Below are 20,963 nucleotides of genomic sequence, written 5' to 3'. Positions count from 1 at the left end.
TTCAGTAAATACTAACTTTTTTTGTGTGGTGCAGTAGTTTCGACTCTCACCACAAAGTTGGCTTGCAGGTCGTAGGCCACTTCGTGGTGTGTAGCCATATGTCTCACTCTAGAAGTGTGTAGAATATAGTCTCCTTTCTCGTGGTGTGTAGTCATATGACTCACTCCAGGGAAGGCTTAGGGTAAATTTAGATTCTCACTCGTATGGTGTAGTAGTATACCTCTCACCATAGAGATGAGTTAGGATTAGAGGTCGACTCGTGGAGTGTAGTAGGCATGATGCTACACCTCTCACTTCAGAGTGGCCTACAAAATTTACAATCTTAAATTAAGTCATTGTTGATTATTCTACATAGAACAACAAAGATTAACGTTTGTCATTTTAAGAGTGCAAAGATGCATACTTTATACCCTCTTCACCTTTTTGTGCTTCTATTTCTGTAGTAACATCATTGTTCATCAACAGATGACTTGGTGTTACTCTGAACGTAGATATATACAACAATTGATTTACATTTGAGATTGTTGAGCTGTTTGTTGATGGTTGTGTTGTGCGTTCCACACACTCCATTAGAAATAGCTTATAAAATTTACAATTTTAGATTAAGTATTTATATCATATGCGTTACATATAAACACAAGTGTTACCACTCGTTATATTAAGAGTGAAGAGATGCATATTTTCATGCCCTCTTCATCTTAATGTGACATACTAGTTACTCGTGTGTTTCATATTCCAAAGGAACATCATTTTTCATCATTAAATGACTTGGTGTTGTTTTGGACGTAAACACATACGATAGGTAACTTACATCTGCAATTGTTAATTTATCCACTTATAGTTGTGTTGTGAGTTCCACACACTTTATTAGGGATTAGATTGATAAAAACTATCAATCTATTTTACAACAGCATCCAGGACTTGTGCTAAGTATATTTCACACTCGCTGGGATGTTCACATGTACGATTTTCCAATCCTTTAGATGTGATTTCTTTCATCATCTCACACTTCTGCACATAGCAGGGTCGAGTTCTTATGCTGAGAGCATCTCAGACTCCTGGCCTGTTTCTCTCTCTCTCTCTCTCTCTCTCTCTCTCTCTCTCTAATTTAATTTTCATGGTCGATTCGCACAATGTGGTTTGTAATCATAAGATTTTCTCTTTAATTTGCAATAATTTCATATTGTTTAATAAATTTGTATCATCATTTAATATATATAGGGTTAACACTCATTATATAATAACTATGGTGTACAATCTTATCGTAAGATTCTTAATTTATAATTTTGTCATATAGATATGGCAGACACAAAGCTAACAAAACATCAACTAAAGTTTGTCTCCAAAGTGATTGTGAGATACTTTCATTACATGTCAGAGGCAGAGATTAGACGTTGTTTAAACCCTGTCACTCCATAGCATTTTTATCAGCTTACAGAGACTCTGAACAAGTCTGTGTTTGAGCAGCTCCAGGCAGAGTTTGCACCAGCTATTTTTGACATAGCCCTCATGACATCAGGTGCTTTAGTAAACATGGTCAAACAAACCATTGGGCAGATCATGAAGACCTTTCAAGAACTAAAAAATCCTGCAATTACTTTCTTGCCAAACATCGCTGAGTGCATACATCTTGTGCAACAGCTTTATACAGAGTTCAAGAGCAAGGAAAAGTTAGAAAGAGCAGCAAAGCATGCAAGAGTGGAAGCCAGCTCTTCCGAAGCTACTGTTGAACCAGAAATCCTTCTTAGAACAGAGACTGTAGCGTCATCCGTTGCTGCATTAGACCTCTCTTAGCTACCACCTATTTTACACCTTTTACCCGACACAGCCGTCTTCAATATCAAAGCTCCACAGTTGGGAGAGGGAAGATGGGCACATGTGAAGCATGTGGGTGTCACACATCCCGCTTTCAAAGATTAAGTGTATGCTGCAAAAGTGTTCAAAGTACACTTACATGGGCCCACCATGAAGCAACAGGTCAAAGACAAAGCAACAATTTTGGATATTTCACATTGTGGTATTATCTATCCTCTTGCCATGGTGCGCCACGTGGAGCGACCTATGCTCATTTCACGATTTTGGAATGGCAGCCATGTGGAGCAATGGATAAAAGAATGCACTGCAGACGGCAGTCAGCCTGTCATTCGTGATTACGTACTCACTACAGGAATAGTAGAGCTATTCCAGGAGAATATTTTGCAGATCATCAATGCTCTCCTCCAAACTCTTAAGTATATACATACGCATAACTACCTCCACAATGATCTACACTCTCGCAATATGATGCTGCATTTTGGCGAAAAAGGTGTTTACGACGGCATTGTGGATTGGGGTTCATGCACCAAAACAAATACGACAGCCAGTTTTCCTCCTCTACACGATATGCAGATAGAAACTAGAAAACAATATGAGAGAGATTATCCATGGGCAGCCCCCGAATGTATATCTAGTAATCCTCCCTCCTGGACCAAAGCTATGGATATTTATTCCATGTGTCATACATGTAAACGCATTTTGAAGTGCTTACCAGAGCCCCAAGAACAAAGCAAGAGACATTTTTTGAGTAATGTACTTGCCCATCTTGAAAGCGGCAAGCGCGTTCACCCCAAAACCCGGCCTAATGCTTTTGATCTCTCCTTATGTTTAAATGGTGCCCATAGAGTGGGTTACAACATTGTAATGACATCTGGCTTACGACCAGTTGATGATTAATGAAAACGCAGTCTCATGATTTCATCATTGTTTTACTTTTGGTGTCAGATTTAATTGTATGTTTAATTGAGAAAAAATTATATGTTTGTCATTCGATATACTGTCAAATTAATTGAATGGGTATTTAAAAGTAATGACATGTTCACCTGATACGCAGATATGGAAGAAGAACTCAACCACAGTGAAGCTCGGGCAATTTTTTAAGAAGAACAAGTTAGATGTGGACAAACAGATCTTTCTACTATTGCCAACATTGAAGAACATGAATCTGAGCTGCAGGGCGAACCATTAACCCTTAAAGAGTGCAAAAAGCTTTGCCCTAATCACTTTGTACGCCATCAACTATTTCAAATAAGTGGCAATGCAAAAGATACAGCTCCGTTAAAGCTCTCTGATTTGCAACATAAAGGACTGGCACGTGTATTGCTGCAAAGGTTTATACAACAAGAGAGATGCCTACCAAACAACAACCAAGTAGCAATTTACTTTATCCAGCAATGCTATGTTCGATATGTTTTATTGAAGAGAGTGGATTGGTCAGATCGTCCAGGCACCGCTGGCATTGGACGTGGACGCATTGTAGAAAAGGTGGCAGCACGCAATGCAAATAATCCAATGCCTCCTCGCAAGCATCCTATTGTCTTACTTCTTGAAGAGTCAAAAACACTGACTGAATTAGACAGCCAAGGACAAGACCTTGCCATCCAAGGAGAAACACCGGACATGCTTTGTGGCCGGATTCTTGAGCTTGAAATAGAGATAAGTGATGCACAAGCAAAGCTTCAACGATATGAATCATTGTATGGACCTTTGCCAGATGATACTACCACTTCACATCAAGATGTTGTTGAACCATCCCCTGAGCTAGGAATTATAGATTTTACCATAGACGAACTTATAGCAGATCTATCAAACTCATAAGTCACTAAAGCTTTTTGTAATCTCAAATTTACATCAAACTCTTTTTGATTGAGTGATTTCCCAGAACCTTTTTGTAATTTCAAACCTACATTGACTTTATGTAATTTTTATTCGACAAGATATTATGGGCAGTTTATTATTTTCAACTGAAGAGACCACATCTCTAATTGTGTATATATTTGAGTGTGAGTGAATATGTGTGTCTGAGAGAGAGAGAGAGAAAGAGAGAGAGAGGTTTTGATGTGAACGACAACGAGATAACACTTTCTTTCATCATATACAAAAACTTGTTGAGTAATTATTACAATGGTACTCTCACAAATCATCTCCATCTTCAAAAACTGCAACCATATCATCTACTTCGTCCATATCTGCATTCTGAAACTATCTCCCATTCCATATCATCATCATCATCAACTTCTGCAGAAATAGCTTCATGCGTTTGGAAGACTCCATATTGCTTTTGAGCGGCTCTAGTCAGTGCAATGTTTTGAGGCTTATGAATAAGTTTCATATTGCAAAAAAAATACACCAAATCAGCAGCACGTTTAGTATGAAGTCTGTTTCGCTTTTTAGTGTGCACAAAGTCGAATGCTGACCAATTTCGCTCACAACTTCCACTTGATGCAGCTACTGATAAAACTCTAACTGCAATGTGTTGCAACTCCACTTTCTCTCCACCGTACTCCTTCCACCATAAAGGTGCACTTGTTTTGCCAATGTCATCTATATGCCACGAATCCTGAAACATACCAGTTCTGTTGGCATAATCTACTCGCTGATGAAAAGCTACTTTTCCATCTTCGTGCCCTAAGAGTTGGGAGCACACTATTTTGAAGTCGGACATAACTTCTTTGTTGGCAGATTGCTGATGCATTTGAAACTTAGGATCCAATACAAAAGCCGCACCATGCAATGGCATATGCAACTGCACCCAATGCTTGTTAACAATTGTAATCATGGTAGCTTTATCCTGACATTTTCTCTTAGCTTGCGTATAGCCTCTGACATATACCAGTAGACCCGACCAAAAATAAAAGAATCTGTGTCAACTGCTCTCAAAAGATCTACAAATGGCTTTGACACAATTACTATTCTTTCTACATTACGCCAAAGGACTGGCGAGTTTACTATTTGCGCACATCGACCAACTGCTTCCTGATAACTTGGATACTTGTTGAGCCATCCATCCCATCTTCTGTCTACTAAGGTTTCCATCAATGCAAGCTTCAACTCTTGCAAAGCAGCAAGAACATAGTATGTCGTAGCAAACCTTGTCGCGCAAAATATTTGCAAAGCTTTATTTAGTGACTTGGTTCGAAAAAGAGCATACGAAAATTGATGCTCTCTAATGAATTTCACCACATGATTTTCATCCAATAAAGTTTGCTTCACACATGCCATTTTACCAATATCTTTTAAATGAAATTCAGAGTGTGAGATGCATATGGTACCCAAGAAATCTCCGGATACTTGACTTGAATAGCTGTTCCTGCTCCTTTGTAGTTGGCCTCATTATCTGTGACAATAGCAGTCACATTCTTTGGTCCACTTGCCTTTGCAATTGCACGCTCATACACCCCTGCTAGGTAGGTGATAGTATTCTCTTTCAATGAGCTGTCAATTGCTTCCACGAACATAGCCCCTCTAGGGTTAATAAGCATTACATTGATTAGAGGTTTTTTCTGATAGTTAGTCCATCCATCCAATGCTATGGTGCATCCATATGCTGGAACAAACTCTAGCACTGTGCATTTGAGAATGGATTCAGTACTGTCTTTGACTTTATCAAGATATTCAGTTAGCATCTTGTTATAGTCAGGAAGCACAAATCCTTTTTTGGCTGTACTCATCAAAGAATCTTGAAATATTGGATTGCGCATAGCATTGAACGATATGCCACACACAACAAATGCTTGTGTCCATTTTAAATGCAACTCAAGAAACTATTGTTTATCTAATGCTTCAGGCAACGTCTGTCCATTGGATAACGCTTTGCCGGATTTGCTTGTGCTAGGAACTCCTCCTGATGCACATAACTCCACTCTTGTCCTTTCACCTTGATGCACAAAAGTAATCTGCTAGTGAAAACAAATTCAATGATCATTTTCATAATCAAAATCAATTTAACATTAAATTAATTTAACTAACAATGTATTTCTCCCAGCAACTAACTCATGCACATAACTCCACTCTTGTCCTTTCACCATGATGCACAAAAGTAATCTTCTAGTGAAAACAAATTCAATGATCATTTTCATAATCAAAATCAATTTAACATTAAATTAATTTAACTAACAATGATTGAACGAAATTAAAATAATTAAAAACAATGATTGAAAAAAATAAAATAATAAAAAACAATACCATTGGATTACATATAAATTGCATCGATTTATCTAAAGTGCAAGCTTGTAGCTTTAACACATTACGATAATCAATAATTAAAATTAAATCAAGTATTAAAATGATTATCATTATGAATTGTTATAGCTACAAGAGCTATAAGTGACATTTTTAAATGTCAAAACGATAATCACTTAAAATACTTGATAATTATCGTATCTATGTAAAGTGCGAACAAAAAGTTCTTACACTTTACCATAGATTTTTAAGCGATTATATATCTACAATGAGAGCATGTGTATGCTCTCACACAGTACGATAGATTTTACAATCCAAATAAAGATAAGAGAATATCAATATTTTTGGACATGTTTTTCCTAAATTTTTACTCTAGTGAGAGCATAGCAGTGTGAATAGCTCTACACAAGACGTAAAAATATAATTTTCTTTCATTATATTCATTTTGAAGTGAGAGAAAATCTCTACACATCAAAATCTAACTTTAAATTACATGAATTTAATTTTTATGTAATTATATTTTTAAACTAATTATCTCATGTGAGAGTACACTCTACACACAATGATAATATCCTAATTTTTTTAATTAGTCACTTTCAAGTATCAATTAATTGAAGACATTGACAAGTGATTCTTATAATTACATTTTGTATCAGGTGAGAGATTAAACTCTTCACAAAATACAAACTTTCAACTATTTACTAATTTATTCAAAACAAATTTATAAATTTGAAACACAAAACTTAAAATCCATTGAATTTTAATTTTTATCTAATTCAAACTGTTTTATTATTTTACATATTATTCTTTTATTTATTTGGTGAGAATACTCACATGGAAAACACTAACTTTGTGAATGATGGTGTGAAAATTGGCTGTCGCGTGTTTCTTTATACACTAATATATTCGATCGTTCTTTTTTTCGGCCGATATTTTTTCCGATCGTTATTATTTTAGATCGAAAATAATTTCGTTCCAAAAGTTTTTCGATCGAAAAACTAAGAAATTATACGTTTGGCCGTGTATGCTGATGTGGCACCGTATAATACAGTCGTATAATTTAAATAAACGAATAATACGCCCATTATTCGCGTATTATCCGTCTCCCGAATAACGAATAATGCAACTTAGTTTTAACTTCCAAATACAAACCTCATAGGAATATTCATACTTTGTGAAATTCATTGTGGTCATCCAACTTGAGGATCACTTCTCTATAGCAAGAAGTATAATTGGTTAGAGATTATGTATGAATGAAGCACTCATCCCAAGCTTACCAATTTATGTTATCTCTGTTTCTTGGAAGGAACTCCTTCTAGAACATAACTTGGAATCACTGCCAGGTTGTAGGTTTTTTTTCTGGCTTCACTGGCATCCACCACTTGTGGTCTTGCCTTTTACTGCTACAGTCATTTCAAGAGAATCGAATACGTTTGGACTTGCACAAAAATGATAGACATCAATCCACTTGTGCATGTTGGTTAAAAGCCATCATGGCCGAATCGTGTGAAACTAACCTAACCTATTAACCCTCTTTGACCTCTTATACAAAAATAAAATAAAGAGACACAAGTTGTGTGGGCATTGCAACTGTGTGTTTTTCCCAAACCTTAAGCTCTCCTCTTCTTCTTCTTCCCTCTTCCTTGCACGCACTCGCACGGGGCTTCAATCCCTTCAACTGGTATCAAAGCTTGAGTTGGTCGGCTTCCCACTCCATAGCGTGAAACCTCCCTTTGGAGCTTGGATCAAGCAAGCATGGCCTCTTGGAGAATCGAGATCTCTAGATGGAATCTCAACAAGGAATTAGAGATTTGCAGAGAAACTGAAGAGGTCTGGAATTGTTCTTTTGGCCAAGTCTTAAAGCACACATTGATCAATATGTCATGGAATGCTTGGTTTGCCAAAAAGTAAAGTATGATCGGCATAAGACTCCTGGGTTACTCCAACCTTTACCTATGCCTGATCAACCCTCGGAAAGTATTGCCATGGATTTTATTATGGATCTCCCAAAGACTCAAACTGAAAATGATGCAATCTGGACCATAGTGGACAGATTTAGCAAGCAAGCTCACTTTATTCAAGTCAAGAAAACAATCAAAGCAGATCATATGGCTAGAATTTTTCTAGCACAGATCTTTAAGCATCATGGGCTACCCAAGTCTATTGTAAGAGATCGAGATCCTCGCATGACAGGCAACTTTTGGCGTGTCTTATTTGATAACCTTGGCACAAAGTTGAATTTTTCTTCTGCATGTCATCCTCAAACGGATGGGCAAAGTGAGACCGCTAATTCCACAATACTGGATATGTTGAAATCTTATGACTGGGATAAGTATTTTCCCTATAACAATACTGTGCATGGTAGCACTATCGGCCACCAATGTGGCTATTTTCTCCTCCCATCTCGTGATCTAGCCCTCATTGTACATACTTTGTTTCCTCACTGGGAGAGTCTCCCCATGTTTCTGATGTAGCCTTCTTTAGTAGAGGTGGTTTATAGCCCTGTGGGCAATTTTATTAACCAATAAAAGCATCTTTTTCTGGCAAATTTTTTTTTGAGAGTCCCATCGGTGGTTGGGAGAGCTTGTGACTGTAAATGTGGAGAAAGCAAGCTCTAATGTGATCAAAAGGAAGAGAGAGAGAGAGAGAGAGAGAGAGAGAGAGAGAGAGAAAGAGAGCCCTCATTGCACTTACCTTTGGCTGACAGAGCTTTAATTGTGAATCTGGTTCTTTTTGTGACAGCCTGGTTACTATGTATGGCTTAACTCTACACCCTCGTCACTAGTTGAGACCTCCCTAGGGAGCTGGGATCAATGGCCCATAGTAGGCGTCGCAAGGCGGGTGCAACCCGGGCCGTCCAATCGCCATTTGAACTAGGTGTGAACTAAGAGTGAACTCGGAGGTATGTGCACCACACCAAATTTGGTGTGAACTCGGTGTGAACTCAACATGAACACAGTGTGAACTGGGGAGGGTTTGCACACCACACCAAATTTGGTGTGAACTCATTGCGAACTCGGTGTAAACTTGTCCGCGATGCTATGATCTATAAAGTTACCACACACACGTTTCAATTAGTGCGCGCTAGTCTAGTGGTTAGAGTCAACTCTGTGGGGAGAGGATAACGGGTTCAAGTTCCGGATCCAAGAAAGTGAGAATCTTTTGCATTCCATAGGCAATCCAACGACCAGAATCAACCGGTGTGATCGTGAGCCATTGATCCCACCTCCTAAACGGAAGTGTCATTTAGTAACGGGGCTCTACACCCTACAATTGTGTCATTGTTGTGGCGCTTAGTGCACAATTTTCTATGGGGTACGCTGGCGCAGAATGATTATACCTTCAGAGGAGGGGGGTTTAGACATTATTGATCTGGAGATGCAGAGAGGCGCATTGCTTGCCAAGCTCTTAGTAAAAGGTTTTTGTTCTTGGGGCTGAGCCTTGGAAGCACTTTTTGTGCCATGCTTTATCTTTTGCTGTTTCTTGTTTTGGGTCTATGGACAGTGATGGCTCTTGGCGCACAACGACCCGTCTCATTTTTACTGATGTCCCCTTGGATATATCTCATATGGCACCTTTCATACCTTGTTTGTTCAGGATTTGTGGACTGTACGTCTTGCACTGATTCTTCAAAGACCCTGATGGTTGGAGGAGCTTGAGAGGAAGCCGTTGTTTTGGTTACGGACTGGGAAGCTTGGCAACTTAGTGAGAGGACTCAAATTGATTGGGCTAGATGGGAGAGGGGTCCGGAAACATCTCTAGGCCTATATAGCTGGTATGAGGCCTCATTTTTACCTACGGATTTCATGGGCAGTACTACACGCTTATTAAAGATTGATACTGCTGTTCCTGCTGAATGGGCATGCCATGATTGGAGGACAGACTACTTGCCTTCTCATGAGGGCTGGTAGGCTCTCTTTTCCCCATCTTGTCGGCCGATCGTCGCTTGTCATGGGACTCCAGTTTTTGATGTTGCTCAGACGGTCATCATGGACATCACCTATGGCAAGTCTTTCTAGGTGTGGTACCACTTGATCAATGTCTCGACGTTCCTTGGCACCGTATTCAAGTAGTGGATTCCCTTGGCAAGTGCTCTTGTGTTGATCCGGTTTTCTCCACAGAAGAGGGGACTCTTTGGAGATTATGGATTTGGGATGGAGTCCCTTTGGTTGAGTTGGTATGGGATCTAGGTACCACTAAGCAAACTAATGGGGAGCAAGTCTTCTTCTTTGAGTACACTTCGCATTGGGAGGCACGGATCCTTCTGAGGAAGCAACACCTCCACATTGTCTACGCTGGTCGGGACACTAGTTTCGGCAGCACATTATGCTGCTTTTCGGCTACAGTTTTGGTCATGCATTTGGATCCTTAGAGTCAGCCGCCGGATATGTTACTTCATGTGGATGATTGCACATGCAGGACTCCCTGTTGGCACTTGGGCAGCACATACTGGCTACGACCGAACATTGTCAATGATGTATTACACATCAGGAGGAATCCCTATGCGGTTTGGCGGTTGTTTACTTAGCAGAGTTGGTATTCGTGATAGTTTTGTGATGTGGGGCGCGATTTCATGGCTATTGCGGTTTCTGGGGTCACGCACTTTGTTGAGGGTTCTTCTACAGATCCAGTCTTCTTACCAACATCTTTGGGTTATAGACGAAGCACTCTTGATATGCTTCCACCCACTGTGTATCAGATTGATTGCCATCCACAAGATACAGTTTTTTCCCAGATTTGCTGCATTACCTTAGGGATCATGTGGAAGGCTCTTTGTGCTCTTGGGCTCACAGATTCCCTTGACACCTACCACCTTGACAGCTATCTGGTCACAGTTGTTGCGTACTCTTTGCAGCCAGTGGGATACATCAACAAGCTCCTTTGTGCGAGCAGAGCGGCATAGATACTCTTTTCTTCAGCTATGGGTGCGGTCTTTCCATGTTTTTCAGTCTGGATCAGAGAAACATCACTTGGCATTATGCACCTCCTCAACAAGCTCCTCTAGGCGAGCAGAGCGGCATAAATACTCTTTTGGGTGTGGCCTTCCATATTTTTCAGTCTCGATTAGGGAAACATCACTAGGCATTATACACCTGCTTGGTGGTTCATATTGCATCCTTCCTATGTATAGCTAGCACTCTTATTGCACTCCTCTAGGTTGTACTTCCTCTAGGAGATAGGCCCATTGAGTATCACTAGAGGTCTCTTGTACAGAGTATAAAGCTCCATTTTCCAAGAAATGAAATGAAATGAAATGTTATATTAAATGCCTTCAAAAGGCCAAAATGACCTATGAGACCAAACTGATACAATCTTGGTGGATCTAATACATTGTTTGGATACAAAATAAAAACGAAATGAAGTAACTAAAATCATAATCATCATCAATGCCTGAGGATGCCCGGCATCGGACATTGTCATGCTAGAATAGTCCTGATTCTCTAATGGAGCCTCCGTCGATGTCATGGTCTCCCTCGTAGATGTGGGTGTCTAGCTCTCTCGAGCTCAATGGCTTTGTCAACTAATATACCTCTAGTATAAGTGGGAGCTTGCTCATCTGACTGGCGAGTCCTTGCTCTACAGAAGTCAATGATCTCCCTCTGTGAATGTCTCCCACTGCTTGATCTCCTCAAGAGACACTCCCTGTGTCTGCGCAGCTCTAGCAAAAACAAATCGAGGCATCTTCGATCTTGATATCTCATGACTCTAGCCAATAGTCCAAAGCCCTCTCTGAATAGACAATGAAAGCGGCTTCGTATCTCATAGTATACTGGATAGTGACAAATGTGAAGTAACTCTATCTTTGGCTTTATATGACACAACTCACAAATCCTGGCCTCTGCTGGTACTCTCCTAAATCTGCCAGTCTCAATCTCTAATTGATGCAATGATGTGCGCATATGACCAATAGTACATCGTATCCCATGGGATAAATGAGTGTCGTTATAGGCCGATTTGATTACATATCTATCTTCTGTTACTTGGAGAAGATGCTCTCAATAGAAAGCCATCTTCGTGCCCAACAATTGTGTCGGCTGTATCTATGTGCTCCTGGTATCTAGCTGAATCGGATCTTGATGTTTGAGTCTAGTGACCTCTGTCCGTGTGAGAGATAGAAAGGGTACATCCAAGAAGTATCGGAACGGAGGCAGTCTATCCATGCTAAAACCATATGATTGAAACCTTGATGTCATTTGCCCATGCCAGCATGTTGTATCTCTCTATAGCGCTAGCTGTCGGGATGACTTAAGGACTAACCAAGCATATCTGTGTCTGGGGAGGTCCCATAAACTATGCATGAAGGATATTGATCTAGAAAGTGCCTCCATCACAAGAGGGGGGCAGTACCCGCCCCTAGGCGTGTCAAAAAGCCAGAGCTTTGTTCGAGGCTCCTGAAACTGAACTTGTGAACACATCCTCTCTAATCCTCCCAAAGCTGCATAAGCTCTCGTCAGTCTAGTCTCTGCTGCTCTCCTCAATGAAAACACCCCAAGATAGGTGTATGCATCTGTATACTCCACCGTCTCCTGGACATATGTAAATGTGGGTGCTGACTTCCTGACCCACTGTGATGTGGTGTTAATACCATAACCTTGGTTTCCCAGGTTAATTGACAATCCACTATCATGAGAAAATGTGTACAAAGCTTCTAAGTGACGCTGCATCCCCTCCGGGGAGTCAAAAATTTAATACAATATCATCAGCATATAACAATAGTGGGATCCATGTCCCTACCAACTGTGCTCCTCTATCACCATCCCTCTCAATGTAGTCAGAAACCTCATCCACATACATGCCAAATTGTGTAAGAGATAGCGGGCAGCCCTGTCGGGGTGCGTACATGCCCCACTATTGACCTGTATAGAGCCATGATTCCCCAAATCAACTCTATGGGTATCCTCATCAATCAGCTCTCGGCACTATATCGAACGCTTCGCGGAAATCCACAAAGCAACAATAGAGCCGTCTCCCGTGTGATCTCCCCTCCTCAATAATGGCTTTGAGAGTCAGAAAATGATCAAGAGTAGAGAAACCTCTCCTGAAACCCGTCTGTCTTGCTTCTTGTATACCCTCTCTCTCTGCCCATCTACTCAACTGCTGCTCGAGGATGGATGCATACAAGGCCAATGTGTGTCCAATCATGATAGCGCGGTAGTTCCCATGCTCCATAGGGTCCCCTGACTTGAAAATAGGTACAATAGTAGACAAACTCCAAGCGTGAGGTAGACTTGTGAGGTAGGACCTCGTACATGGCACGGTTGAACATCACTACTAGAAGCTCTGCAAGCAGATCTCTGGCATGTAAAATGCTCTGCTACTAGGCCATCGTGATCATACGCTCTCGTGGTCCTCATCCTATCAATGGCCTTCTTTACCATCTCAGCGGTAAAGTAAGCCCATGTGTGGGGGCATGGCTATGGCGGATTCGGAAGAGGTGGCTGCCCCGAGACTGTGTAGAGAGATGATGCATACTGACCCGATACCTCTGTAGAAGTAATGGCTGGTGGGGGAGAATGCCCATTGAAGAGTCACCATGCCTCGCCTGAATCTTGAGAGAGAGAGAGAGAGAGAGAGAGAGAGCTACATTTGATGCAAATATTCAGATGTTTTCCTTTTTTTAAGGCATTCTCTTTCTGCAAGACTGAGGTATACCTCAAAGAGGTTAATAGATTGGACAGCAGTTATTTTCTGACCTGGGAGCTCAGGCATGGTACTTCATCAAGATGGCTTCCCATCAAAAACTGCCAAATAATGAACAGCATCAGGAAACTTGACTTCCCAAGTTTGAAAATGCGAGTAACTTTATCCATACCTTGACTTGGTAAATAAACTCTTCAAGAACCGCCGTCACTTGAAGGACTCAAAAATGGAGTTATTCCAAAAATTGCTGCACTTTGTAAAATTATGTACATTTTCATTTTTTACAGTATCAGTAATCTACATAGTTAAGCATTAAAGCACTTGAGCTTTGTTGAAGCACTCGTAATAGCTTCCTGCAATGTGGAATTCTTACCAGGTACTGCGGCAACTTACTGTGGACCTAATGTTAATAGGAGGCATATATCACTTTGTTACATCAAAAGCTCCCGAGGAAGGTAGGCAACAATAGTGCAGATAAGCTGGCAGGCAAACTTTAGGTTTGCTCACATCCCTCTGAACTAAGTGCAGAATTTTTAGAGCTGCTACTTCATTTGATGGCTTTTCAGCTTGCTTCTAGGACTCTCACCACGACACTTGACCACCGTATCGACAGCCAGCTTTCCAGCATTTTTCTCGAGAGCTCCTGCAACACAAACTGCACCCAAGCCTTCCATGAAACAAAAATGCCACATGTATATTCTTCCATTGCAATTCAGGATACTAGGCCACCAATTGAATGCGAGGCTGCTTCTGGAAATGGTACAAAATATACAGATCATAAGAACCTTCTAGCATAACACACCCAGCTATATATTGTTGGCCATTACCCCAGTAACCAGTCGCATATACTCTACAGCCTTGGATTTCTTCGATTAGAATTCCCTTTTCATCACACTATCATGGATCACCTTGAGAGGACATCATTGCATTTTCAGTTTTTGAAATGCAAATCTATAGGCAACTGTAAATCACCCAGTGATCCCTCTTATGCGATATCTCATGGCCTCTTGACTTTTGATGTGCAAAGAGTTCTTCAAATTTCATCTCCGTCCACTTGCCCGCTAAAAGCTCCATAAATATTGCTCATACCAACATAAGATCCCCCATCCTCCCCATCTAACTGTACTGCACATTTAAAGGCCCAACTTCCAATTGTCCTGTTTCCCCAATTTTTGCATGCACCCAACAATGTATGCAACACTCTAAGATTCGTACAGATTGGCATCTCTTTGATCACTAATGCAGCTTCATCAAAGCGTCCTGCACGACCAAAAAGATCAACCATGCAAGTGTAGTGCTCTAAATGTGGAGTAATGCTGTAGACTCTGTTAATGATTTCAAAGTAGCTTTGGCCCTTATCCAATAAACCTCTATGACTACATGTATTCAGTATAATAGTCAGTGTGATTGAATCTGGCAATCCACCACCTTGGATCATCTTCTCCAGGGTATTGATGACTAGCTCATCCTTCCCGAGTTGGGCATATCCTTCCATAAATGCACTCCATGAGACCACATTTCGAACTGATAACTTGTAAAAGACATATTTGGCTTCGGCAAGCATTCCACAATTCGCATACATATCCACCAATCCTGTGCCAACAACCATATCTTTTTCTATCAACCCATATCTTACAACCTCAGAATGTATCTTTTGGCCCAATTGTAAGGCTCCCATACCACCACACATTTTTAAAGCACAAGCAAAGGTAAAAGCATCTGGGAAGAAACCCTCAAGCTGCATCCGTTCAAAACAGTTTGATGCTGTCTCGTAACACTCATGCTGGACATACCCGGCTAGAAGTGCATTCCATGAGACTACATCTCGATTTCTGAGTCCATCAAACACTTCTTGAGCTTTAGCAACTGCACCACATTTTGCGTACATGTCTACCAAAGCATTGGCAACCAAAAAGTTCTCTTCCAACAAGTTTTCTTGGAGAATAAGAATGTGTATATCTTGGCCCTTCTCGATCGCTCCTATGCTGCCACAAGCTTTCAACACGCAAGCAAAGGTAATTGCATCTGGAGCAAAACCATCTGATTGCATTTCTTCGAAGCACTTCAGTGCTGCTTCACCAAGCTCATAGTCTACATATCCAACAATTAGTGAAGTCCAGGACACTACATCTCGATTTTGAAGCTCATTAAACACTTGTTGGGCTTTTGCAAATACACCACATTTGAAATACATATCTATTAACGCATTGGCAGCCACAATGTCCTTTTCTAGAATCCCAGCTCTCAACATCTTTGAATGCATGTGTTGGCCACTGTCTAATACTCCCAAATTACCACAAGCCTTCAGCAAACAAGAAAATGTGACTGAATTTGGACAATACCCTTCAAGTTGCATTCGTTTATAACACTCTAAAGCCTGCTCACCTTGATTATGTTGGACATATCCTGTGATTAATGCAGTCCAAGACACAACATCATGAATAGCAAGCTTGTCAAAGACCTCTTTTGCCTTTTTAAGAGCACCACATTTGGCATACATATCCACCACTGCATTGGCAACAATGATATCTTTTTCCAGCCAATTCGCTTTAACAGCCTGGCCATGTATCTCTTCGCCCTTATCTAATGCCCGAGTACTGCCACAAGCTTTCAGCATGCAAACAAATGTCACTCCATTTGGCGACACCCCTTTCTCATGCATCGTGTCATAAAGATTGAAAGCTTCTTTCACAAATTTGTGTTGGATATAGCCTGCAATAAGTGTGGTCCATGAGAATACATCCCAAAGTTGAAGTTCATGAAAGACTTCGCGAGCTTTTTCAAGCGAACCGCATTTGACATACATGTCTAGCACTGCATTGGCAAGCAACACATTGTCCTTCAACAGCCTTTTCTTGGCAACATGTGCATGTATGTCCTGACCTCTGTCCAAGGCTCGTATGCTGCCACACGCTTTCAAAGCACAAGCAAAACTTACTGCATTTGGAGATATTGACTCATGTTGCATGCGTTCAAAATAATGCAAAGCTTCCTTTCCAAATCCACGTTGTGCATAACCTCCGATCAATGCGTTCCAAGAAACTACATTCCGGCATGCAAGCATGTCGAAAACATCTTGTGCCTTTTCCAGTGCACCACATTTGGCATACATATTGATTAAGGCACTGCCAAGAAACACATTTCCTTCAAGAATTCCCCTATCCAACACATGAGTGTGGATTTCACTGCCTCGTTGCAGGTCCTTTTGGTTAGCACAAGACTTCAAAATGGTAACAAGGGTGTGGGCTTCACGACGTTTATCCTGATTTGTTTCATAAGTCTCGTAGCTATCAATCGGCACCTTTTCCTTCTCCTCTTCTCTGTGTATATTGCCTGCAATCCTCTTCACTCCATCTAAATCTCCATCTTTCTCGTTTTCTTTTGGCGGTGGTGGTTGTCTTCTTAGCTCTTTTTGAAGGGAACAAGTGCTGTTGCCGGAATTGGGCTTTAATAATTTGGCTGAAGCTTTGTTGTCTGAGCTTGTTGAACTCATCTGCATTGCACAGATGGACATAGCCCATGTGAAGATATGATGCATGCAATCAATCACAGCGAGCGTAGTCTCATAACAAAACTTATGATTGCAAATTCTGAGGTAGAAGAAGGCGCATGCATGTTACCTGGGCATCCAACCATGGAGAGGGAGTCTTGACGTGATCTCGCCATAACAAATCTATGCTTTCTAAGCTTTGCGCTCTGTAAGGCAGACTTTCCTGAGGTTCTGTCTTCCTTTCAAGACAGGAATCGTCGATGTGGTACTGCAATGAGAAGAAGAAGCTTGCTCCGTGCACGCATATCATGCCGCAGCCGATCAAAGAACACTACGCGCGCATGTGAAAACCAGAGAGCAAAATCGTGGCCATTTTAGCCAAGGTGAGCTCTCAAGTTTTTCATGTTCTCTTCTCTACTGTAGTGACACTATATCCCACTCCATGTCAATGATTTGTGTATCAATGATAACTTCTTTACACGTTCTCAAAAAGAGGAAATAATTACAAAAAGCTCAAGATCGGATTATATATTAGAAGAACATATGATTTCTGTGTCAACGATAACTTCTTTTCACATTCTCTAAGAAGACAAAAATCAGATCATAAATTAGAAGAACATATGTGTCAGGCTCGGTTAGGTACCTTATTAGTGTCCTGAAATAAGGTTGAGGCAACACATTGTCTACATCCCACTCTGTGCAAACGTGCAAAGAAATGTGGAGTGTGTAAGTAGTGGTATGAAGGCAAATGAATAAGGAAGTTGAGGTTGACCTTTAAATTGCTCACTTTGGTCAAGTGGACTAAAGGCAAATCAATAGTGTGTGAGTAGTGGCTTACATAGGCATATAAGCCAAGTTGACCTCTCCTACAAAGAGTCTCTACCCGCAACCCAAATCAGTAGTGTGTGAGTAGTGGCCTACATAGGCATATAAGGCAAGATGACCTCTCCTACAAAGAGTCTTTGCCCGCAACCCAATGTGCTATATGCGAGCATGGAGCACTAGTAGGTAACAAAGCCATTAGATTGTAGTGCCACCATCTTAGTTGCCATCAAGCATGTATTGGCTGCCACATGCCATACTCTTGGTTAGGGCCTGGGGGACCTAGTAGTACTTCATCAACTTCCCATGTGTGCGTGTTTTTGATATTTTAGAACCATATATACCCTTCTACAATTCCAGATGGCTTATTACCAACTGAGGATACTTGTGGTGTCCCCAAAAATTATTTTGTAGGAACCCTAGATTGCACGTCTATAGTAGACCCATTATTGAACTGAGCACATCTTTGTTTGTTTCTTGCTATCCTCTAAAAACATGTAATTTTAATGTTTGGTTATGTTCATTAAATTGCCCCACACAATTTTTGCAACTTCCTGCTCACACCAAAGACTATTGTTGGATGGTGTTTGTGCATTGCTTGCTCTAGCAACGATGGTTTTTGTGACTATAACATACTCACGATGATGGCTATCATCATTTAGGATAACCTTAGCATCCACTAGGATATGCCTTTTCTTTTGCACACTCTTTTCTCTTACGACTGTTTGATGCATTTCAAGACTGTTTATTTATATCTCAAACATAGAGGAGTGACTCATGACTACTAGCTTCTTTTTTGGACCAAATCCCACTAACTATTTCATAAATTGAGTGGCAAGATGAGGGCAAGATCCTAAATTCCAGGCCATGTGGATCTATGGACATTTTTCAAGTATGCATTGTACTTAACACATTGTAGTACTAAAAGAGCCATGTTTGTGCATGTTGCCTCGTATATACTAAGGTTTGCATCATAACTAGATATGTATAGCCTTTACTCCACCCTAAAAAACAGACCAGAGAGGAGACATCTTCCATTGTTGATGTGTAGGATGAGGGTGACATCCCATCTGGTGTTAAAACTTCGATGATTAGTGAGAGTTTTCTTTTGACTAGACTGAGAATTGCATTGTTTCTTCTTTCATTGTGCATTCATGGATTAGTATGTTTGCTATTTTTGGTTTTTTTTAAGTAGTGACATTAACATAGATTATGTTGTATTTGTCAGAATGAATGGTTTGCATTGTTCTACATTTCATGGTGGATCTTATTGGATGGTAGAAATTGACAACATGTTCTCTTTTTTATGGAATTGTTTTGCTGGTGTATGCGGAGAAGACAACTGGAACCATTGATTTTGACACACTTTATAATTATGGCATTTGCAAGGAGTGTAGCAAACACAATGTTTTCATTGATGATGAGTGCAATAGTTTCTTGTAGTTATGAGTGCTTTTGTGTCACGTTGGAATCTTTATTTATTGGTTGCTTTTTGTTGGAGATGCTTGAAATTTCTTCCTTCATATGTATCTTTTTTAACAAGGCTTTGGCCACAATGTAAATGAAACAACCGAATGGTTTTGAGCACAAGACAATGCCTTTGCAACCAATACTTGAAAGGAGACTTATGGCAATGAAATTATAGGTATTAATTTTCAAATGCTTTGCGATTTGTGTGTGTGTGTGTGTGCGCGCACGTGTGTGTGTGTGTGTGTGTGTGTGTGTGTGTGTGTGTGTGTGTGTGTGTGTGTGTGTGTGTGTAGGTGTGTGTGTGCGTGCCTACATCCTTGGATGCTTTGACCCATACAATATTGCTTTTGTATACACTCTATCTGCATTGATTACGATGCATTCACCACAATCACTATGCTTTGGTTTTCAGGATCTACCAATAAAGTCCACCCATTTTTTGGGAATATTTGTTACTACTTGTATTGGTAATGTATTTAATATGCCTTTGATAAACTACGCCTCTCCTTAATAGTGAGGTATAGCTACCACTTATATCGACCATGAACATACCATAACTCCTCACCCACATGCCATATGTTGAAGAGTTATTGCATCAAATCCACTTGCTATAGCATTACTAACAGTATAAATGGATGACGTTGATTTATCTTTGATGCATGCACAGACCATAAAATTTTCTCCTTCCCTTGCATCTGCATGCGCATATTAAGAGAAGGCCTCCAAATCTCCTACACTACCTTGCATGCATGCACACATGTATGCATGCACATACACACACACACACAATGCCACCAATTTGAAGCACTACCACAGCCTTGGCGCTTCTCTACCAACGTGCTACATCCACAAAACAACACATTAAGGTAGCATTGGTACTTCTCGACCAACGTGATACATCCACAAATCGGTAAACTAAGGCAGCATTGTGGCTAGCTCTTCATACTGAGATGTGCACTTTGCCGCACGTGTCGGAGGCTGGGAACTTGCCTATGCACTGTGTGCGAGCCTCGAAAGTCTGCAAGCACACAACTAGAAGATCCTAGCAAGCTCAAAGGGATAGGGGTGTGTCACTCACCGCTCAATGCGTCAATCGTGAAGGATCCTGTGTTGCGAATAAGAAGGAGTTGTCGTCGTCATCGCGCTCAACTCCTCGCCGTCGTCGATGCCGCTGCAATGCTTGATCACATACACACTCTCTCTCCCTCTCTCTCTCTCTCAAGCATACACACACACACACCCATACACACATGAGCACACGAAGGAGAAGGAGACAAAGATGGAGCAAGAGCACTTCTTAGCTTGCACCTCAAAGAATGAGGATTTTTAGGTCAAATGGACCTTTTATAAGAGTTTGACCCATTCACACATGGGCGTCCATAGTGGCCGGTCGTTGCAAAACTACTGAAAAAATCTCTCATCGGTGATCACCTACATACATATTGGATCGACAAGCCCAGTCCATGACTTAATCAAATAAATAATAAGACGTCAGTCCTCGAAGGTGATAGGATGTATGTGAGGGTTAACATGCCCCCCTTCC

The 20,963-nt window shown here is 40.8% G+C and overlaps 1 protein-coding gene across 1 annotated transcript; it reads right to left on the bottom strand.

The window, feature by feature from the left end:
- Positions 1 to 12,132: 12,132 nt before the first annotated feature.
- Positions 12,133 to 17,599, bottom strand: LOC147461111 (pentatricopeptide repeat-containing protein At2g03380, mitochondrial-like). Its single transcript, XM_086508732.1, has 2 exons — positions 17,259 to 17,599; positions 12,133 to 17,131 (listed from the first exon to the last, which is right to left on the bottom strand). The coding sequence occupies exons 1-2, from the start codon at positions 17,436 to 17,438 to the stop codon at positions 14,672 to 14,674; spliced, it is 2,640 nt and encodes an 879-aa protein (XP_086364858.1). The 5' UTR covers positions 17,439 to 17,599; the 3' UTR covers positions 12,133 to 14,671.
- Positions 17,600 to 20,963: the final 3,364 nt, after the last annotated feature.

This window comes from Adiantum capillus-veneris, chromosome 3 (assembly GCF_014529385.1).
Source record: "Adiantum capillus-veneris isolate H3 chromosome 3, ASM1452938v2, whole genome shotgun sequence".
Classification (NCBI taxonomy): Eukaryota; Viridiplantae; Streptophyta; class Polypodiopsida; order Polypodiales; family Pteridaceae; genus Adiantum; species Adiantum capillus-veneris.
The sequence above is the reverse complement of the archived record's forward strand: the minus strand, read 5'-3'. Positions and strand labels throughout refer to the sequence as shown.